Source organism: Aquarana catesbeiana, linkage group LG04 (genome assembly GCF_042186555.1).
Source record: "Aquarana catesbeiana isolate 2022-GZ linkage group LG04, ASM4218655v1, whole genome shotgun sequence".
NCBI lineage: Eukaryota > Metazoa > Chordata > Amphibia > Anura > Ranidae > Aquarana > Aquarana catesbeiana.
Window position 1 is genome coordinate 659352955 of NC_133327.1, and position 19759 is coordinate 659372713.

A 19759-nucleotide genomic window follows, 5' to 3' on the forward strand; every position below is an offset into this window, starting at 1 on the left:
ATGGAAGTGGTGTCACAAAAGAGAGTTTTGTTTAGGCATTCATTGATATCTACACAGGTGTTGCCTTGGGTTTTATATCCTTTGTCACAAGAACAATGGTAGGAGCCTGGTGAGTTAACACAGACCATGTGATCAGAACAAGCGGAAAAGTCAAGGCATTCATCAATATCTTGACACATCTTACCATCTCCTGTAAAGCCATACAGACATATACAGACATAAGTCCCAAGTGTGTTGTAACAAGAAGCGTTTTCATGGCACTCTGTGTAATTATACAGACACTCATTAATGTCGATGCAACTTTCACTGCTGTTGGTGAATCCTACATCACACTCACAACTGTAAGACCCAACGGTATTGATACATTTGTAGTGCATATCACAGGTTGATATTCCTAAGTCACATTCATCGATATCTATGCAAACACCTTTGGTATAATGAAAACCAAAGTCACAATGACATAGATATGAGCCAACTGTGTTGACACAGTAAGAGTTATTATGGCAGATGCTTGGTTGGTGGTACTGCATGCATTCATCTATGTCTTCACAATAGGAGCCATTTCCTGTATAACCAATACCACAGATACAAGAATATGAGCCAGGGCTATTAAAACATGAGCTGAAATGATGGCAATTGATGGGATCCAAGCATTCATCAATGTCTATGCATGTTGTTCCATTATTATGATAACCATCCCAGCACTGGCATATATAAGATCCAAGGCTATTGAAGCAGGTGGAATTCTCTGGACACACTAAAGGTTCTAAGTTGCACTCATCAATGTCTTCACAATGGCTGCCATTTCCGGAATATCCACTATTACAAATACATTGAAAAGACCCATCTGTGTTAATGCAACTGGCATTATCATGGCATATAGTCTGATTAACACACTCGTCTAAGTCTCTACAGGTGCCATGAGCAAATGTATATCCAAAGTGGCAAAAGCATAAATAAGAGCCAATGGTGTTGTCACATTGGGAGTTGTTACCGCAAATATGACCATCTGAGCATTCGTTCACATCGGTGCAGTTGAATCCATTGCCTTGGAAACCGATAAGACAAGCACACTGATAAGAACCTGCACTGTTGGTACACTTTGAATAATCACTACAGTTGTTCCTACTGTTTTGGCATTCATCAATGTCCCAGCAGTCAATGCCGTTTCCTGTGAATCCATTCAGACACGTGCAGTTGTGACTTCCAGGCGTGTTTATGCAGGTAGCTGATGGGTGGCATCCTCCATTTTTTGTCTGGCATTCATCAAAGTCTATAATTTGTTACCAAAATAAGCGTCAGGAAATGATGCCATAATTTTCACAAATACAAACAATGTATGATAACATCATGAAGGGCTTTTTATATAGTCTCAAATGACTCCCTAATGTTATAGGTGTAGTGCAGACATATACATATATACATGTATAGGATATACAGTATGCTGAATGCATATATTTATTAGCAACAATACTGTAAATAAATGAAATCTTTGCAATCAACCCTATAGTAATAAGTCATTCAAAATCGTAATGTTTAGATGCAGGTTAAAATTGTGAATTATGTAACGCACATTGGTTAATGTTAGTTCAATACACAATATAGAAAAGAATTAAGAAAGACACAAATATAATTGCAATTCCACTATGCCAGCACTACAAGAATATGCAGAGATTTGTGAGAAATAAATTATAAACTCCAAAGGAGGTTATGAACTCAGAGAAATAAAAGTGTATGGGGGCAGGGATTCTCCACTGTCAGAATACATTGATCAGGGCTGCAGGTGCTGATCAACAGAAATTTTCCAATATTCCTGTTCGACAGAAGTCAATATAACAGACAACTTCTATTGAGCAGAGGTGGCCACACATGGATTGAAATCTGGTCCCTGCTGAGCCATTATAATTGAAACCTGGTATTACAATGGCTTTGAACTTTACAAATATTTTTTAATAAATTTTATTTAATGTCAAAAAGCAGAGTTGCCGTATAAAAGGTCAGCCTTAGGCATACTTTATGAATTTGGCATATAAGGTATAACATATACAAAATTATTGCAATAATGTAGAGAACAAAACAACAAAGTATTTTATTAGTATATAATAGAATCAGTAAAGGTCTGGTAAGTATTTATAATATGAACAAAGGGAAGAGTGGGTGTGGGCAGGCAAAAGTGGTAGAGGGATGCCCTTGAATTAACTTCCTGGGGTAAGGTGGAAGTAGTATTAAAGCATGACCCGATAAGAACCTTGAAGGGTAGGAGATGACAGGGTTCACACATCTCCTCCTGGCAGAACAGTCCCAGGATGAGAGAAAAGTCAGAGAACTTTAGAAACATTTATTAAGTTTGCAACTCCTTTTCAAAGTAATCCAAGAGCATCTTCTTAATTTTGACACAACATATAGACAATTAGCATTTTTATAAGAAGATCAGTAATAGTAGCTCCCGTATTTTGTAATAAATGTCTGCCTTTAAGACAGAAGGCTCACTCTGCTTTTTTGACTTGCCTCTATAGCCAAACAAAATGACTGAAGTGTTCTTTTGGTATACATGCTAACCGGTATATGGCTTTGACTGTACTCTGTCAGTGCTATTGACAGCGGGGCTCTAGCAACACAGCATTAACATGTTTTGCAGCATAGCAAGCCTATCATCAAGGAATAGTGGGGGTCCAGATTCTAACAAACCAAGCATGACTTATTTTATAACCTCTAAAATGAGCCATTAATTCTTAACCTCCCACTAACTGTTAAAGTTTATGTAAATCAAATCACTAAAATCCCAACACAGGAAACTTTACCATGTTAATGCAATGTCAAAAGTAATTTAATATTTTTGCATACACAGCCAGCCATTTCAAAGCGTTTCCCCAGCCCCGAACATTCCAGGAGAGTATTCGTACAGTGTTAGCCATGAGGAGAGGAAAAAGGAGATAGCAGGCAGCTGTCAGCAGCGAAGATAGCGCTAAAGTATGCCCCGCAAGCATTCAGCGATGAAACCATCTGGAGTGTTGTTATTGTCCTCCTTTCACACCAAGTCTCTCTGTAGCTTTCGGTTGACACACGAACGGCAAAGGAGTAGGCATCTAGGTGCGTAATCAGAGTCTGCATGATGGGTTAGCACAGAAAAAGAAAAAAAAACAAAATTGCAAACAACTGTATGTGGTCCAATCGGGACCTCCACATCTGAACTTCAGAATTCAACTGTTTTCCTGGGACTTCCATAGGGGGAACAGTGAGAGTTCAAAGGTGTTGCGCTGAACTCCTCTAACAGCAGAATATGTTAATTGAAATTCAGTTAAAGAAAACTTGCCATCTGTATCCTGCCTTTTCCCCATATGTATGTAGGTGACCTTTTAGTTTTGAGCATAGAAGAAGAAAGATGAAAGCATTTGCAGCGAATCATGACTCAGCAGGCCTTGGAGACTTACGCGCCCTCAGTGATCTCTCCTCCCTGTCTAGACATTATGTCGCAGCAGTAGGTTTTTTGAAGAAATGTGCCATTGGCCACTACTCTCAGCTTGGCTGGGAAAAGCATGACGTATTGCAGATTGAGGGATCTGAGACGTCGCTTTACATCTGTAAACTTCGCCCTCTGCTACTGCACTTCTGCAGAATAATTCGGAAATAAAGACATTTTCGTGTTATCTATAACCAGCGTGTCACTCATATTTCATGCTTTTGCAAAAATCACATCTCTGTCTTTGTAGTTTAACTGCTTAAACAGGAAAGTGCGAGGAGGGTGGCCCAGCGGTATTGGGCGCATGGGCACTCTGTGGGCCCTCTCCACTGAGAACATGGAGAGAAGATTCAATAAAAGCAACAGGGTTTTTCCCTTCGCCCCACTCAGGAATATGTATGGCCTGTATGTTGTTTCTCCTCATCCTGTTCTCTAAATCATCCAACTGAGCAGCATGTTGAGTAGTCATTACATTTTGTTTTACATCTCTTATTAAAGGCTCCATATTGTCCTCCACAGTGCTAACCCATCCCTCTAAGGCTGATGTTCTCTCCCTTAATTTCTGCAGGTCATGCCTGATGAATGACACCTCTGTTTTCACCCCTTTGGTCTCTTCAGTCAGTACAGCAATGGAGGTGGTGCAGTTAGTGACCGCTGCCATAATATCTCTCAGTGTGGGCTCCGGGTCTTCCCCGGGGGAAGGGAATGATGCAGTGTGAGGGAGGTGTTCTACACTTATTGTGTCCCACTCTGTCTGCAGCCCAGCCAGCTCTTCCAGCAGTACTGTGTCATCGGCCTCAGATTGTTCTCTGGAGTTGTCTTCCCGGTAGGAAGAGAAGGCAGCCAGTACCTTCGGTGTGGATTTGGAGAAAAACTTCTGGGCTGCCTCCTTGTACCTGTCTTTCGACCTGCGCTGTGTCTGGGTGTCATCTTGGATCACCAGGTCAGGGAAGGAACAAGCTTCTGTAAGCTTTTTTACCATCTTCTTTTTTGGAGTTTACTGCCCCAAGTATGCTGCTTTGCTTCACCAGTCCATCGATGTGGTTGTAGTGCTGAACGGGTGATTTAACAGGTCACTTCAAGGATTCTTAGCGGGATCTTTGGTGGAGAGAGCAGAGTACGCATCCTGTTACATCCGCCGCTAAACCACGCCCCAGTTTAATATTTTTAGAACAGCAGCTTTTCATGAAATAATAAATGGTGATCTTGTCATGAAGCTCCTTGTTCAGGCCCTTTTTTGTTAAAAGATGACCACACTTTGACATTGCCTCATAGCTGTGCTCCTGTGTTGTCACCCTTTTCGTGGGAAACTAATGCCCCGTACACACGGTCGGATTTTCCGACGGAAAATGTGTGATAGGACCTTGTTGTCTGAAATTCCGACCGTGTGTGGGCTCCATCACACATTTTCCATCGGATTTTCCGACACACAAAGTTTGAGAGCAGGCTATAACATTTTCCGACAACAAAATCCATTGTCGGAATTTCCGATCGTGTGTACACAAATCCGAAGCACAAAGTGCCACGCATGCTCAGAATAAATAAAGAGATGAAAGCTATTGGCTACTGCCCCGTTTATAGTCCCGATGTACGTGTTTTACTTCACCGCGTTCAGAATGATTGGATTTTCCGACAACTTTGTGTGACCGTGTGTATACAAGACAAGTTTGAGCCAACATCCGTCAGAAAAAATCCTAGGATTTTGTTGTCGGAATGTCTGATCAATGTCCGACCGTGTGTACGGGGCATAAAAGTGGCCATTTTAATACACATTATGCAGGTACAGATCACTGTTGTCACCATTACGAAACACATTCTGAGAAATGCCATGCAGCCATTACATGAGTGCATGTAGACAGATTTTGCTTGTTTTATTTAAATAAAATGGCAATATTTTATGGAACATTGTTCTTTAGCAATTACATGCCATTTCTATTAGGATTTACATCTATTTAAACCTAAAACTCCTTTAAACCAAACCTTAGCTCTGAAATAAACCCCTAACCCATGATCATAACATTAAACTGATCCCCTAACCTAAACTAATCCTGAATGGTGAATAACCTTTCTGCAGTATAAGCACCTCATCTGGGGCTGGAAGCAGTGTTACCAAACCATCACAGTCCCTATGACAAAAGCTACTGTGTGCCTTTGCTAAAAAATAACTGATTTATCCCTTATCACCTCTGCAATCCAAATTTCTACATTAAATGTTTTACTCTGTGTTCGTTTTTTTGTGTATAAACAAAGGAAATATGTTTTTTCTAGCATTCTGACATTTCACTTTACCAGTAGTTATGCTGAACACTAATCTATAAATGTTTTCAGATCTAAAAATGATAGGGAAAACCAACTAAGCAGGGATGCTGCTATTTATGGCAATAGATAATGAAGACAAATAAGACAAAAATATATTTTATGAACAATTGTTTCAGGGGTTGGCACTGCTGCACCATCAGTGCCATCAGCAATTTGTATTAGACAGGGAGGCTGACAGCTAGGAAGACTAAAATAGAATCCTTCTATCAAAATTTCTCTGGGTTGAAGCATCTCCATGGTGCCTTCAGATTCTTGGACTGAGATGGCAGATTGATGGTTAGGGGATAAAGAGACAAAAATCGAGGACAGTACACAAAAATGAAGGTATAGTATGTTGCGCTACCCCAGAAGAGCTTCTTGGTAATTTGGGTTCTCTGTTCTGTGCCTTGACTCCAAGAACACGTTCAGCCCCCCCCCCCACCTGGTTGAGTGAAAGTTACTGCAAGCACTTAAAGGAACACAGGTATGAATAACTTTAACCCTGACTGTGAACTACTATCAGGAATAGGAAAACAAGACCATTTAGTGTTAAATGAACTGAATGAGTTGGTATGGATGATGGTGGTTTGAGCATTAATGAGCATACAGAAAGTAGGTGCAGACACAATCTGCTAGACCGTATAATCACTATGCTAAGGTAACTTAGAACAGAGTTATGCACCACTAGACTCGAATTACAGTGTCTTAAAAAAGTATTCATACCCCTTGAAATTTTCCACATTTTGTCATATAACCAAAAACGTAATTATATATTTTATTGGGATTTTATGTGATAGACCAACACAAAGTGGCACATAATTGTGAAGTGAAAGGGAAATGATAAATGGTTTTTTAAATTTTCTCCAAATAAATATATGAAAAGTGTGGCGTGCATTCAGTGTGGCGTGCATTCAGCCCCCTTTACTCTTATACCCCTAACTAAAATCTAGTGGAACCATATGCCTTCAGAAGTCACCTAATTAGTAAATAGAGTCCACCTGTGTGTAATTTAATCACAGTATAAATACAGCTGTTCTTTGAAGCCCTCAGAGGTTTGTTAGAGAACTTAGTGAACAAACAACACTCAACGCTCAGCCCTTCCTTCTCTAAGCTGGCCGCTCAGCTGTCGGCTAATTGCCAGCTCCTATCTCTCCACAGTGACTCACCTGTTGATGATATCCTGCTCGTCAGTCCTGCCTACTTAAGCCGTCCAGCCCAGATGATCTCTGCCTTCGCCTGGGTCACATCTCTAGATACGCTCTCCTGTGTTCCTGTTAAAGACTTGCTTGACTCACATTCCTTCTGGCTCCCGATCCTGCTTGCTGTTCTACTACGCTCATCTCTGGCTCCCTGATGTTTTGGCTTGTCTGACTATGCTTTTATGGTTTCTGAACTCTGGCTATGTTTTGACTACATTTATTCTGTTTACTTTTTTTAATTATTATTAAACAAGTGTGATTTAACTGTACTTCTGTCTCAGTCTGATTCACGGTTTCTGACAGTAGGTGAAGGCCATGAATTCAGAAGATGCAGTCAATCCACTTATCGGTAATATTTTTTCCAGATTGGATGAGCAGGATCACCGCATGGATCAGTTTGCCATGGCGTTACAAACGCTCCTGACTCGCACAGCTCACCTGGAATCTCCCACTGTGGCTGCTCCGGTACATCCTGTGTTGCAGGTCGTCCCTGCTGCTTCAGTCTCTGTGCAGGCACCCGCCTCGAGTGTTACCTCTATAAGAGGTATGTCTGATTCCGCTCCGCTTCCCCAGCGATTTGGGGGTGATCCCGTCCAATGCAGAGGGTTCTTCAACCAGGTAGAGATATACTTTGAGATGCTACCCCAGGCGTTTCACAGGGACAGAAGCAAAGTAGGTTTTGTGATATCTTTACTTTCTGAGAGAGCCTTGGCCTGGGCAAACCCTCTATGGGAGACGCAACAACCTGTTGTCTTGAGTTACCCTGAGTTTGTGGCTTTTTATAAAAGGGTATTTGACGTTCCTGCATGCTCCGCTTCTGCTGCCAAGTGCCTCATGTCCATCAAACAGAGTACGAGAACTGTTGCAGACTACGCCATAGAATTCTGTACTCTGGCAGCAGAGGTTGCTTGGAATAATGAGGCCCTCATGGCTGCTTTTCCTCATGGTCTCACGAATACCATCAAGGATGATATAGCAGCCCGAGATATACCAACTGAGCTGGAGAAGTTGATCACGTTTGCCATCATCATTGACTCCCGACTCAGAGAAAGACTTCCTTTTAAGGAGCGCTTGCGGAAGCCTCCTGTACATTTGTCTCCGAAATTGCAGCCCCACCCTTGCCTCCCTCACCTTCCATGCCTCCTGGTACCGAGTCGGTCTGTGAAGATGAACCCATGCACTTTGGCTTCACGCGTCTCTCTGCGGATGAGAGAACCTTTAGGAGGAGGGAGAGATTGTGCCTTTATTGTGGCCAGGCAGGCCACTTTTTCAAGTCTTGTCCTACCCGTCCAGGGAACGGACAGACCTTAGGTGGCGTTGTTTTGTCCTCAGTTATCCAGGGGGATAAGGCCCTGGTTTTGGTTACCCTTTCTTGGGCTGAGTCGTCCATCAAGATACAGGCTCTAGGGCTGCAGGCCTGTTCATTGATGCTGCCTTTGTATCGAAGCACTCAATTGCACTGAAGATGCGTGGCACTCCACTTGCCATTGAGGCTCTTGATGGGAGACCTCTACAGCCTGTCAATGTGACTGATGAGACTGTTGCATTGTCCATGGCCATAGGGGCTCTTCACCATGAGATAATCCAATTCCAAGTTGTTTCCTCCCCTAAGTTTCCGCTGGTTATTGGTTATCCTTGGTTACAGAGGCACAACTCCTCTTTTGATTGGCTCCATGCTGAGGTTCTCTCCTGGTCGCCACGATGCAGTAAAACATTCTTCCAGAAGGTAGCCAAGGTCCTGTGCACCTCTTCACTCCCCTCCCTGCTGGAGGTGTACCGCGATTTTAGCGATGTCTTTGACAAAGGTCACGCCGGTAGTTTGCCTCCACACCGGTCGTATGATTGCGCAATTGACCTTCAACCTGGTGCCATACCAACCCATGGGCGGGTTTACCCTTTGTCCGTCTTGTAGGATAAGGCCATGGAGGAGTATGTTGCAGATGCACTTTCTCGAGGTTTCATCTGCAAATCCTCGTCTCCTGCTGGTGCTGGTTTCTTCTTTGTGAAGAAGAAGAGCGGTGAACTGAGACCTTGTATTGATTATAGGGGTCTCAGTCGTTTCACGATTTAGAATGCCTATCTGATTACAGAGTTATTTGACCGCCTCAAAGGAGCAACAGAAGCTTGATTTGAGAGGGGCATCCAATCTCGTGAGGATTAAGGAGGGCGACGAGTGGAAAACTGTGTTTAATACCAGAACAGGCCATTATGAGTACCTCGTAATGCCTTTTGGCCTTTTTAACGCCCCGGCCATTTTCCAGGAATTTATTAACGATGTCCTCTGAGATTTGTTGCAGTTATGTGTGGTGGTTTATCTCGATGATATCCTTGTATTTTCCAAGTCCCTGGATAGCCACCACACAGATGTCGGTCATGTGCTTCAGAAACTAAGAGAGAACAATCTCTATTGTAAACTGGAGAAGTTCGAGTTCCATCGTGAACAGGTTAAATTCCTGTCATTTCCACTGCTGGTTTTTCGATGGACCCAGAGAAACTTTTGGCAGTCCTACAGTGGCCCATCCCGTGGGTTTATGTCCTCTGCTGCATTTCCTGGGCTTTGCCAACTATTATCAGAAGTTTATTCGTAACTGCTGATGTAACTGCCTTCGTAGCTTCCTGTTTTGTTTGTGCTCAGAGATATGCCCTGTACACATGATCGGACTTTCCGACAACAAAACCGTGGATTTTTGTTTGAAGGGTGTTGGCTCCAACTTGTCTTGCATACACACGGTCACACAAATTTTGGACAACAATTAGGAACGTAGTGACGTACAAGAGGTACGGTAGGCCGATGTGATATCTCCATTGCGAACGCTAGTTTTACAAGACCAGGCGCTTCTGGCTCATACTTGATTCCGAGCATTCGTGGACTTTTGTGCGACGGACTTGTGTACACACGATCGGAAAGTCCGACAACAAAAATTTGTTGGCGGAAAATTTGAGAACCTGCTAGCCAACATTTGTTGCCGGAAAGTCCGACAACAAATGTTCGATGGAGCATACACACGCTCGGACTTTCCGCCAACGAGCTCACATCCAACATTTGTTGTTGGAAAATCAGATCGTGTGTTCATGACATAACACTGACAAAAGCATCAGATTAATGATACAGTTATGCCCCGTACACACGATCGGAAATGCCGCCAGCAAAACTCCGATGAGAGGCTTTGGTCGGAAAATGTGACCGTGTGTATGCTCCATCGGACTTTTGCTGGCGGAATTCCAGCCAGCAAAAGATTGAGAGCAGGTTCTCTATTTTTCGGTCTAAAAAAGTTCCTATCTGAAAATGCGTTCGTCTGTATGCAATTCGGACGCGCAAAAAAATCATGCATGCTCGGAAACAATTCAATGCATGCTCAGAAGCATTGAACTTAATTTTCTTGACTCATCGTGTTGTACGTCACCGCATTCTTGACGGTCGAAAGTTCGTAGGACTATTGTGTGACCGTGTGTATGCAAGGCAAGCTTGAACGGAATTCCGTCAGCATAGCCATCATACCCTTTTCCAACCAAAATTCCGATCGTGTGTACACGGCATGAGGCATAGAAGCCAGCAATGAAGAACAACAACAATGAATAAGAAGTCAAAAGAAGAATTTTCTTCTAGGATTTTTTCAGCACGTTAACTGTATCATAGCTTTCCAATGACAGAAGCATCAAATTCAAGATACAGATAGACACAGAGGCCAATAAAGAAGAAGAAGCCAAATTTGGAATTCTACTTGTAGGATTTTTTCAGCGCAACAACAGTATCCTAGTATTTGAATGACAGAACATCAGATTCATAATACAATAAAGCACTCATGATACAACCAGGCAGAGTGGCCAACAATGAAGTAGAATAAGCCTGAATTCTCTTGTGTGAGTTGTTAAGGTGTGGCAATGAATTAAATTAGATGCTGCTGACTGGTGGAAGGAAACAAATATACACAGGATACACAGTAGTCCATAGTGGTAGTGAACACCACAATGTGACTAACACAAGTCCAGGAAAGGCTGGAGATAATCTTAACAAAAGACAGAGAAACTACACCATGGTTGTAGCTGGATGGTCTTTTACAGGGCAAGTGCAAGCATGTATCTGTATAAATCAAATCTGCAATCCCTTGCAGTGCTGGATAAAGAAGACACAGAGCTCTCTAAACTCACTGGGGTTGGTTTACTAAAGGCAAATAGACTGTTCACTCTGCAAGGGAATTTCCCCAAGAGCTTAGTGAATGAAGTGAAACTCTGCTGACCTTCATCATCCAATCATGTGCAAGCAGGTGATTGGGTATTCTTTGCAAAATGAAATTTTACCACATTCACTAAGCTGTGGTGAAAATTCCCTTGCAAAGTGCAACTTTCCTGTGCAAAGCAAACAGCCTACTTGCCTTTAGTAAAACAACCCCACTGACTCTTTTGAAAGAACCTCCCTGCGCTCATTGGGAAATTCTCCATAATTGTTCTCTCTGATGCTGGATGCTAGAACTCAATGGATCAACTAACCCCTTTTGGGAGATTGATGTCTCTGCCCAACAGCTAGTTCCATTGAACACTGACAAAGTACTAGAATGTTGCCAGTTAACAACAGTTTTTGAATTATATTCCTTCAACGAGAAAATCTGCCTCACTGGTTGCCTGCCTTGTGGGATCTGGTGACACCAACTTGCACCCATCTGCACTCCTGCTCCACCATCTGAGCCTCCTACCACTAGTTGCATTTAAGCAGGGATTCCTGTGTTTTGGGGAACTTCCCAGGCCTGCCATACAAATAGGCATGTAAAAGGCACCAATCCCTTTTTTTACAGCACATCAGTTGCATCAGCAAAGTCAGCATCTTTAAATGGGTCGAAAGGGCAATGCTGAAGAAGACAAAAATAAAACTTCTATCATATTTTTTTTTTAATCACAGAGCAGCAACACCAGAACACAAGCATGTACCGAAACCTGAAATATCAGTATTGAGGGGACTAACTCTTTAGCTACACAGCTATGAACTAAAGGTCAAACCATACCTAACAATTAGGATCTATAGCAGGTAGAAATAAACACACTACAGTACTGAGTCCAAGTCTATATTCATTGAGAAATTATCAAATGTATTTTCATGTACAATTGACATCAGTACCCAAATCTGATTAGATATCAGCCTTTTGTAATCCCTTGGACCGCAACACTGAGGCTCGGGTCACACTGCAGCAACCTGAAAGTCACGCGACCTTCAGTGCGCCTTTGCCAGGTGACTTTGGTGTGACTTTGAAGCAACTTCTGGGAATGCCTGGGTAATCTTCCTGGAATGTCGGATCCAAATCACATCAATTAAGATGAGGATCCAACTTGGAGGCGACTTCCATTAAAGTCTATGGGCACAAGTCGGATAGAAGTCGCCTTGAAGTAGTACAGGAACCTTTTCTAAAGTTGAAGCTACTTCAGTAGTGCTAATTAATACAGCTCTCATTGACTTAAAAAGGATTTCACATGTCACGCGACTTGGGGTCTCACAAGTTGGATCCCAAATCGCGGCAGTGTGAACCGGGCCTAAGATTGGATGAGGGAGGGTGACCACTATAAGCCAGTCAGACTCTGTAGCATTGAACAATGCTTTCCTTCTATCACCCTGGAAGCTTCTTGGCAGAACGAGATCAGAGTGCTGATCTCATCTGGGTGCTTCCTTTCCTTGTTTGTCCAAACAGGCAAGTCCAAGACTAGGCTGTATTGCTCAACTGCAGCTTAGTCTGCAGAAAGTTCTTAAAGGATGTAGACGTGTCTTGCTCACAACACACTGGCTACTCAGAGTTACAAATTAATACAAATAAAATAGTCTGCATTTTGGTTGTATTTATCTTTTGGCTTGGATTTCACTTTTAAAGTCTAACTCTGGGCAATTTTTTTCCCCCCATCCAGTGTGCTGTTTTCTGGATGATTGAAGGATCAGGTGAGTATATGCTTTCTGCCCACCCCTAGACAAAACAAGCAATTGACCTGTGCAGCGTGGTGGGCACAGCCCCACTGCATGTGAAAATTATTTTTTTTTTGCCTGGAGTTGGGCTTTAAAGGGTAACAATGAGAACACAGAGGATATAAACTTATTTACCTGTGCAGCTGGTTCCATTCCCTTGAAATCCACTCTTACAATTGCATTGAAAACTGCCTATTGTATTGAGACAATCTGCATAGGGGTGACAATTATGGCTGCCAGTGGAACATTCATCAATATCTATAAGAAATAAACACTGAGTTATGCCATAATCACATCAAACATTCATACAATAATTACATCAAAATGGTTGTCAATCCTTTAGCTCATCTATTGGACAATTTTTGTTTTGCCTGGATTTCAGGTTGAAAGGATAGAACTATGTGTAGGATATACAATATATAGTTTTTTTTTTTAATGTATAGACAGATAGCATCTTGGTAACAGATAGATCTGTATTTACATATTAACCACTTAAGTACCGGATTTTCCCCCTTAATGACCAGGCCATTGTTTGCGATACGGCACTGCATCATTTTAACTGACAATTGCGCGGTCACGGGACGCTGTACACAAACAAAATTGAGGTCCTTTTTTCCCATAAATAGAGTTTTCTTTTGGTGGTATTTGATCACCTCTGTGTTTTTTAATTTTTGCGCTATAAACAAAAAAAGGCAGTCAATTTTGAAACTAAAACAATATTTTTTACTTTTTATTATACTAAATATCCAAAAAAAAAGTCTTCATCAGTTTAGGCCAATATATATTCTTCTACATATTTTTGGTAAAAAAAAAATCGCAATAGGCATATATTGATTGGTTTGCTCAAAAGTTGTTGCGTCTACATAATAGGAGATAGATTTATGGCATTTTTATTATGATTTTATTTTTTACAAGTAATGGCCTAGATCAGCAGTGGGACTGCAACATTGCGGCGGACAGATCGGACACTTTGGACACTTTTTATGGGACCCGTGACATTTACACAACGATCAGTGCTATAAAATGCACTGATTACTGTGTAAATAACACTGACAGGGAAGGGGTTAAATCTAGTGGTAATCAAGGGGTTAAATGTGTTCCCTGGGAGGTGTCAGAATGGGGATCTTTTTGTTTACATTGAAAGATCCCCATTCTGGCTCTCTGTGGAGCGATTACGGGTGGCCGGCAGACATCGTGACCACCAGCTACGTGCATCAGTTCCCCCCGCCGTGCGGCAGACGCGCGCGCCTGCTATAGCTGTAAAACGGACCGACGTACAGCTGAATCATGGGGATGAGCCGATCAGGCACAGTATAATGACGGCGGCTGGTCGGCAAGTGGTTAAAAGTGAAATTCCTCAAAATTGGTAGAATAGAATTGATATGCTTGATCTGCCAATCCTATTCTATCTAATTTCATTTCATTTTAATATGTAAATGCAGGTCTAGCTGTTACAAAGATGCTATTTGTCTGTACGTTTAGAAAAAAAAATAATAAAATTGAGTGTTCTCAAGCTATTTCCTCTACAGGTCGGATGCTTTTCAACCTTAAAAATGGGTAAATCATGAAAATACTGCATTATTCGATGCAGTTTATGAGCATGAGAAATAAGTATTTATTAGCTTCACTTCCATCTGGTGGCCTAAGGCTAGGTTCACAATCCTGAGATGCAATTTTGATCTTTATTTCAGTGTAATTATGTAGTTCAAATTCTATGACACCAAAATCACGCTGGAATCGCACCAGAGTAGTATGGGAACCTTTTCTAAAATCTCACTGTGCTTAGTTGCATTGATGTGAATAGGCACCATTGAAAACAATGTGATTTCTATTGTCATGGGATCCTATTAAAACTCAAGTTGCATCTGAAATCACACTAGTTTGAATGGAGCCCTTATTTTTCTAAATCACTCTATTCCTGAAGAATAACAATATTCGTCCTGACCATTCACATAGAATTTACCAGCAGCTGGACATATACTGTAGCTATGTAAATTTTTGCAAATACATCCCTAGTCCATAGGCTTGCGCACAGGGTGTGCCAGGTGTGCCAGGTGTGCCTGGGCACACCCTAATCACCACGTGTGCTGCAGATTCCCCCTGTTTAGAACCCTGATATTTCACCAAACCCCCCTTACGGGGCTCCTAAAGAAAAGATCAAAAAAATCATCAAAAAATAAAATTGTAAAAAATATTAAAAAATAAAATAATGAAAACTACTGACTCCAAACTCTGCCCTACTGATACCATCCACTGGTTCACTGACACCGCCCACTGCTCTACTGACACCGTCCACTGCCCTACTGACACCATCCACTGCTCTACTGACACCATCCACTGCTCTACTGACATCGTCCACTGCTCTACTGACACCGTCCACTGCTCTACTGACACCGTCCACTGCTCTACTGACCCCGTCCACTGCTCTACTGACCCCGTCCACTGCTCTACTGACCCCGTCCACTGCTCTACTGACAATGTCCTCTGCTCTACTGACACCGTCCACTGCTCTACTGACACCGTCCACTGCTCTGCTGACACCGTCCACTGCTCTACTGACACCGTCCACTGCTCTACTGACACCGTCCACTGCTCTGCTGACACCGTCCACTGCTCCACTGACACCGCCCACTGCTCCACTGACACCGTCCACTGCTCTACTGACACCGTCCACTGCTCTACTGACACCGTCCACTGCTCTACTGACCCCGTCCACTGCTCTACTGACACCATCCTCTGCTCTACTGACACCGTCCACTGCTCTACTGACACCGTCCACTGCTCTACTGACACCGTCCACTGCTCTACTGACACTGGCAGTATATACACACATGCACACATATATGTGTTTGAGCTTTGCGGTGCACACCCTAATGCAATAGGCTGCGCACACCTATGCCCTAGTCATTTCTCCCACTGATACCAACTTTAGCCAGGTCACCTTACCACCATTTCTCCAATCTCTATCATACTGCTGGGCTGCATGGATTGCAGGACAGGGGTGACAACATTCAGTGAGACTATTGGGCAGGCCATGTGTTGGCTCTGCAGCCTGTAGTTCCATTGCAGACGCTTGAATGTAGGATAACAATGCAACCACTGTATTGGAAGCTTGTAATTTAGCATTGTCACACACAAACAAAAGAGATTTAAAACTTTGAACTCTGAAGGCATATTATAACATGTTTTGCTATATACCAAAAATGGAGCATTTGCACACCCAAAATTTGGAGTGTGCACACACTTTAACCCCTAGTGCTCCTGGAATCCTTTGTCACGCATTAAATGTTTATTTATAAGAAAAAGAATGCATATATAGTTATAAAAGCAGATATAACACATTAGTGTAAATTGAAAAAAAATAAAACTGACCACCCCCTATTCTGGAAACAGCCGATCATACCCCCTGTGGGGGTTTAGCTACGCAAAATTAATGAAATTTGCACCATGGAAGAAATTCTGGCATCCTCCAACTATAAAGAGGATCAAAAAGGTACTATACTGTCTCTTTGCTGGTTTGGGGCGCCAGTGGGCCACCCAGCGAGCCACCGTGCTCCAACTTCAAAGTATTTTTTTTTCTTTTCTCTCCCCCCTTCACTTCCCAATCAACCAATCCATTCCTTATCCCTCCCCCCTCACGCTCCTTCCCATCTATTTAAATTATTTATTTATTTTAATGTATTTATTTTATCCCTGCCATGTGGTCTAACTCCATAAGTCCACAGAAATATTGGGCCAACCATGTGTCTCTTAGGCTTTCTTTTACTCATGTTGGTTGGATATTTTCCACGACTATTGGACCACTCATACGTCGAAAGACTTATTGAGCTACCATTTTTGGCTTCTATTGTATTGTCTCATTTTAACTATAAGTTTTATATGGCATAAGCCACTGACGTAGGCTTACTGGTAATTATTATCCTAGCTACCCTGATTTTATTTTTCTGTATTTTGAAAACTTTAAATAAAGAATTACTAATAAAAAAAAAAAAAAGAAATGACCTAAATGATTGTATTTTCTATTTAACAACTTAAAATAGCTTAAGATGATTACTTACCTAGACAGTTCGAGTCATTGAACTTGAATCCTGGTTTGCAGATACACATGTAAGACCCGGGAGTGTTAACGCAAAGGGTTTTATCGTCTTTGCATACATCAGTTTGGCATTCATCAGTGTCCACACATGTCACTCCACTGCCCTGATAGCCAACGTCACATACACACTTGTATCCATAGCCTGTGCTATGACAAAGGCCCTTGGGGTGGCAAGATGGCGTGCAGGCAGAGCTTGGAGAAACACAACTGCCGTTGATTGCAAGTGTTCCGTTCAGACATGAGCAAACATAAGCACCAACAGAGTTTATGCAGACTGTGTCGTTGATGCAGGTATTTTTTAATGAACATTCATTTAGGTCTTCACATTGGAAGCCATCTCCGGCAAAGCCTTGCAAACACTGACAATGGTAAGTCCCTGGGAAATTGGAGCAAATTGCATTTTGATGGCAGGTAAGTGCATTCTTGCATTCATTTATATCAGTACAGTTGAAACCATTCCCTTCATATCCTTTGTTACAAGTGCAATCATATGAACCAAAAGTATTAGTGCAGGCAGCTTGCGAGTGGCAAGGGTTGCTTTGGCACTCGTCAATGTCATTACAGCTAAGTCCATTGTTATTGGTAAAGCCAGATTTACATTGGCAATAGAAGGAACCAAAGGTATTAAAGCACTGTGCGTTAAGTGGACAAATTCCATTTACAGTCTTACATTCATCAATATCTTGGCACGAGGTATTGTTGATAGACTGGAATCCAGTGGCACACTGGCATCGATAAGAGCCAGGTGAATTTAGGCAAACGGCTCCATACAAGCAGTTCCCATTATTAACTGCACACTCATCTATGTCTTGGCACTGTTTTACCCCATCGCCAGAGTACCCGCTAGCACAGGAGCAGCTGAAGGCGCCCAGTAAGTTACTGCATTGTGCGTTGGCATGACAGCCTCCATTGTTTTGAGCACATTCATTGATATCTGTACAAGTTAACCCATCTCCTGCAAACCCATTTTTGCATAAACATGTGAAGCCTCCTTGGTAATTCTGACAAGACGCGTAAGGACTGCAACGTCCAATTTTGCATTCATCAATGTCAACACATTTTGTTTGGTTTAGCGTGAAGCCTGAAGCACATTCACACCAATAGGAGCCTTGTGTATTGCGGCATGTGGACTCTGCAGGACAGATACCATCTTGAAAGCATTCGTCAATGTCAGAACAGACAAATCCATTGCCTGTAAAACCAGTTCGGCATGTGCAGTTAAAACTACCAAGGAAATTGGCACAATTGGCTTGAGCGTGGCATCTGTTTTCTGTAAGGCATTCATTTATATCGACACAGGTCAAGCCATTCCCATTAAATCCTTCCTTGCAGGTGCAGCTGTAGGACCCAGGGGAATTGGTGCAAGTGGAAAATGGGCTGCAGATCTTATCGTTACATTCGTCAATATCCACACATTTGCTGTCCGTATTCTGGTAGCCAGATGAACAGGTGCATTGGTAAGAGCCAGGTAAGTTTTTACACCCGCTGAATCCAAAAGCCCTAGAGCAAAGCCCAGGGGAATCTGCACATTCATCTATATCCAGACACAAGTAGTTGCCGTTCCCTTTGTAACCAGCATTGCAAGTACACATATAAGATCCAGGACTGTTTGTGCAAGTAGCATTCCAGTGGCATAAATTAACCTTCTTACACTCATCTACATCAACGCAATTGACTCCATTTCCAGTGAATCCAGTTTTACACTGGCAGGTCCTATCTCCAGGGGTGTTGGTGCAAGTTGCATCAGCATGGCACCCGCCATTGGTGGTGGCACACTCATTGATGTCAGTACAATTAAATCCATTTCCGGTGTATCCACTTTTACAGAGGCAGCTGTAGCCACCGATGGTGTTCACACACGTGGCTTGCTGGTGGCACTGATGTAGTGAGGTGGTGCATTCGTTAACGTCCACACATGTTTCTCCATTGCCGGAATATCCGGTTTTGCAGACACAGAAGTATTCTCCAGAGGCTGTGCCCATGCACTCAGCATCTTTATGGCATAGGAGACCTCTTGATGTGCACATGTTGCTCTCTGAAAGAGAGAATACATCAACCAGTCAAATAAAATATTGAAATATTATTTTCTGACTTACTTGATACAAATAAACCCAGCTGTCTTTTCAAAGTGCAGGTAAAGCCAAAACTATTTTTTAGCTTTGGATAAATTAGGGAATGGGTAAAGCCCCTGTCAGTTTTTTTCTGTTTTGGTGTCAATGTCCCATCAGGAGATGTTCCTTAACTGTTGTGCCCCAGAGACACAGAAGGAACTAAAGTGGAACTAAACTCTGAAAAAGAAGTTAGTTCCGCTTTAACACTCCCCCTGCCTCCACAATCAGAATTGCGGAGGATATATGCAATTTTTTTTCTTCCTATTTTTTAAATTGTATTTATTGCTAGCCCCACCCCTGCTGCCATTCCAGCCTAGAGCAGAATGAAATGTACCTGGTCCTGGGATACTTACATCTTCTATAGACATGTGCAGAACTAAAACATTTGTTTTTTTTTTTGTGTCATTTCGATTCGTTATTTAAATAATTTTGTTTAGTTAAATCTAGCTAAACTCCAACTTTCTTTTCACTAGAGCTGAATGGAATGATCAGTCACAGCATAGATCATACAATTTTGTATTGACCTCACGCTATGGATTAAGTGAATTTAATAGTGTTACGTATAATGTGAAAAAAAAATGTAATATATATATATATATATATATATATATATATATATATATATATGTATATATAAAAGCTGTGCTGCTCCCC

General features: G+C 42.1%; 1 protein-coding gene across 1 annotated transcript in view; it reads right to left on the reverse strand.

Moving 5' to 3' along the window:
- Window positions 1–19759, reverse strand: part of LOC141141304 (uncharacterized) — a 79804-nt gene that overhangs the window by 44738 nt on the left and 15307 nt on the right. The window contains exons 3-4 of the mRNA XM_073628979.1: window positions 16957–19029; window positions 13034–13156 (exon numbers count right to left, since the gene is read on the reverse strand). Coding sequence (XP_073485080.1) covers window positions 13034–13156; window positions 16957–19029 — 2196 coding nt within the window. The remainder of the gene's footprint in view (window positions 1–13033; window positions 13157–16956; window positions 19030–19759) is intronic.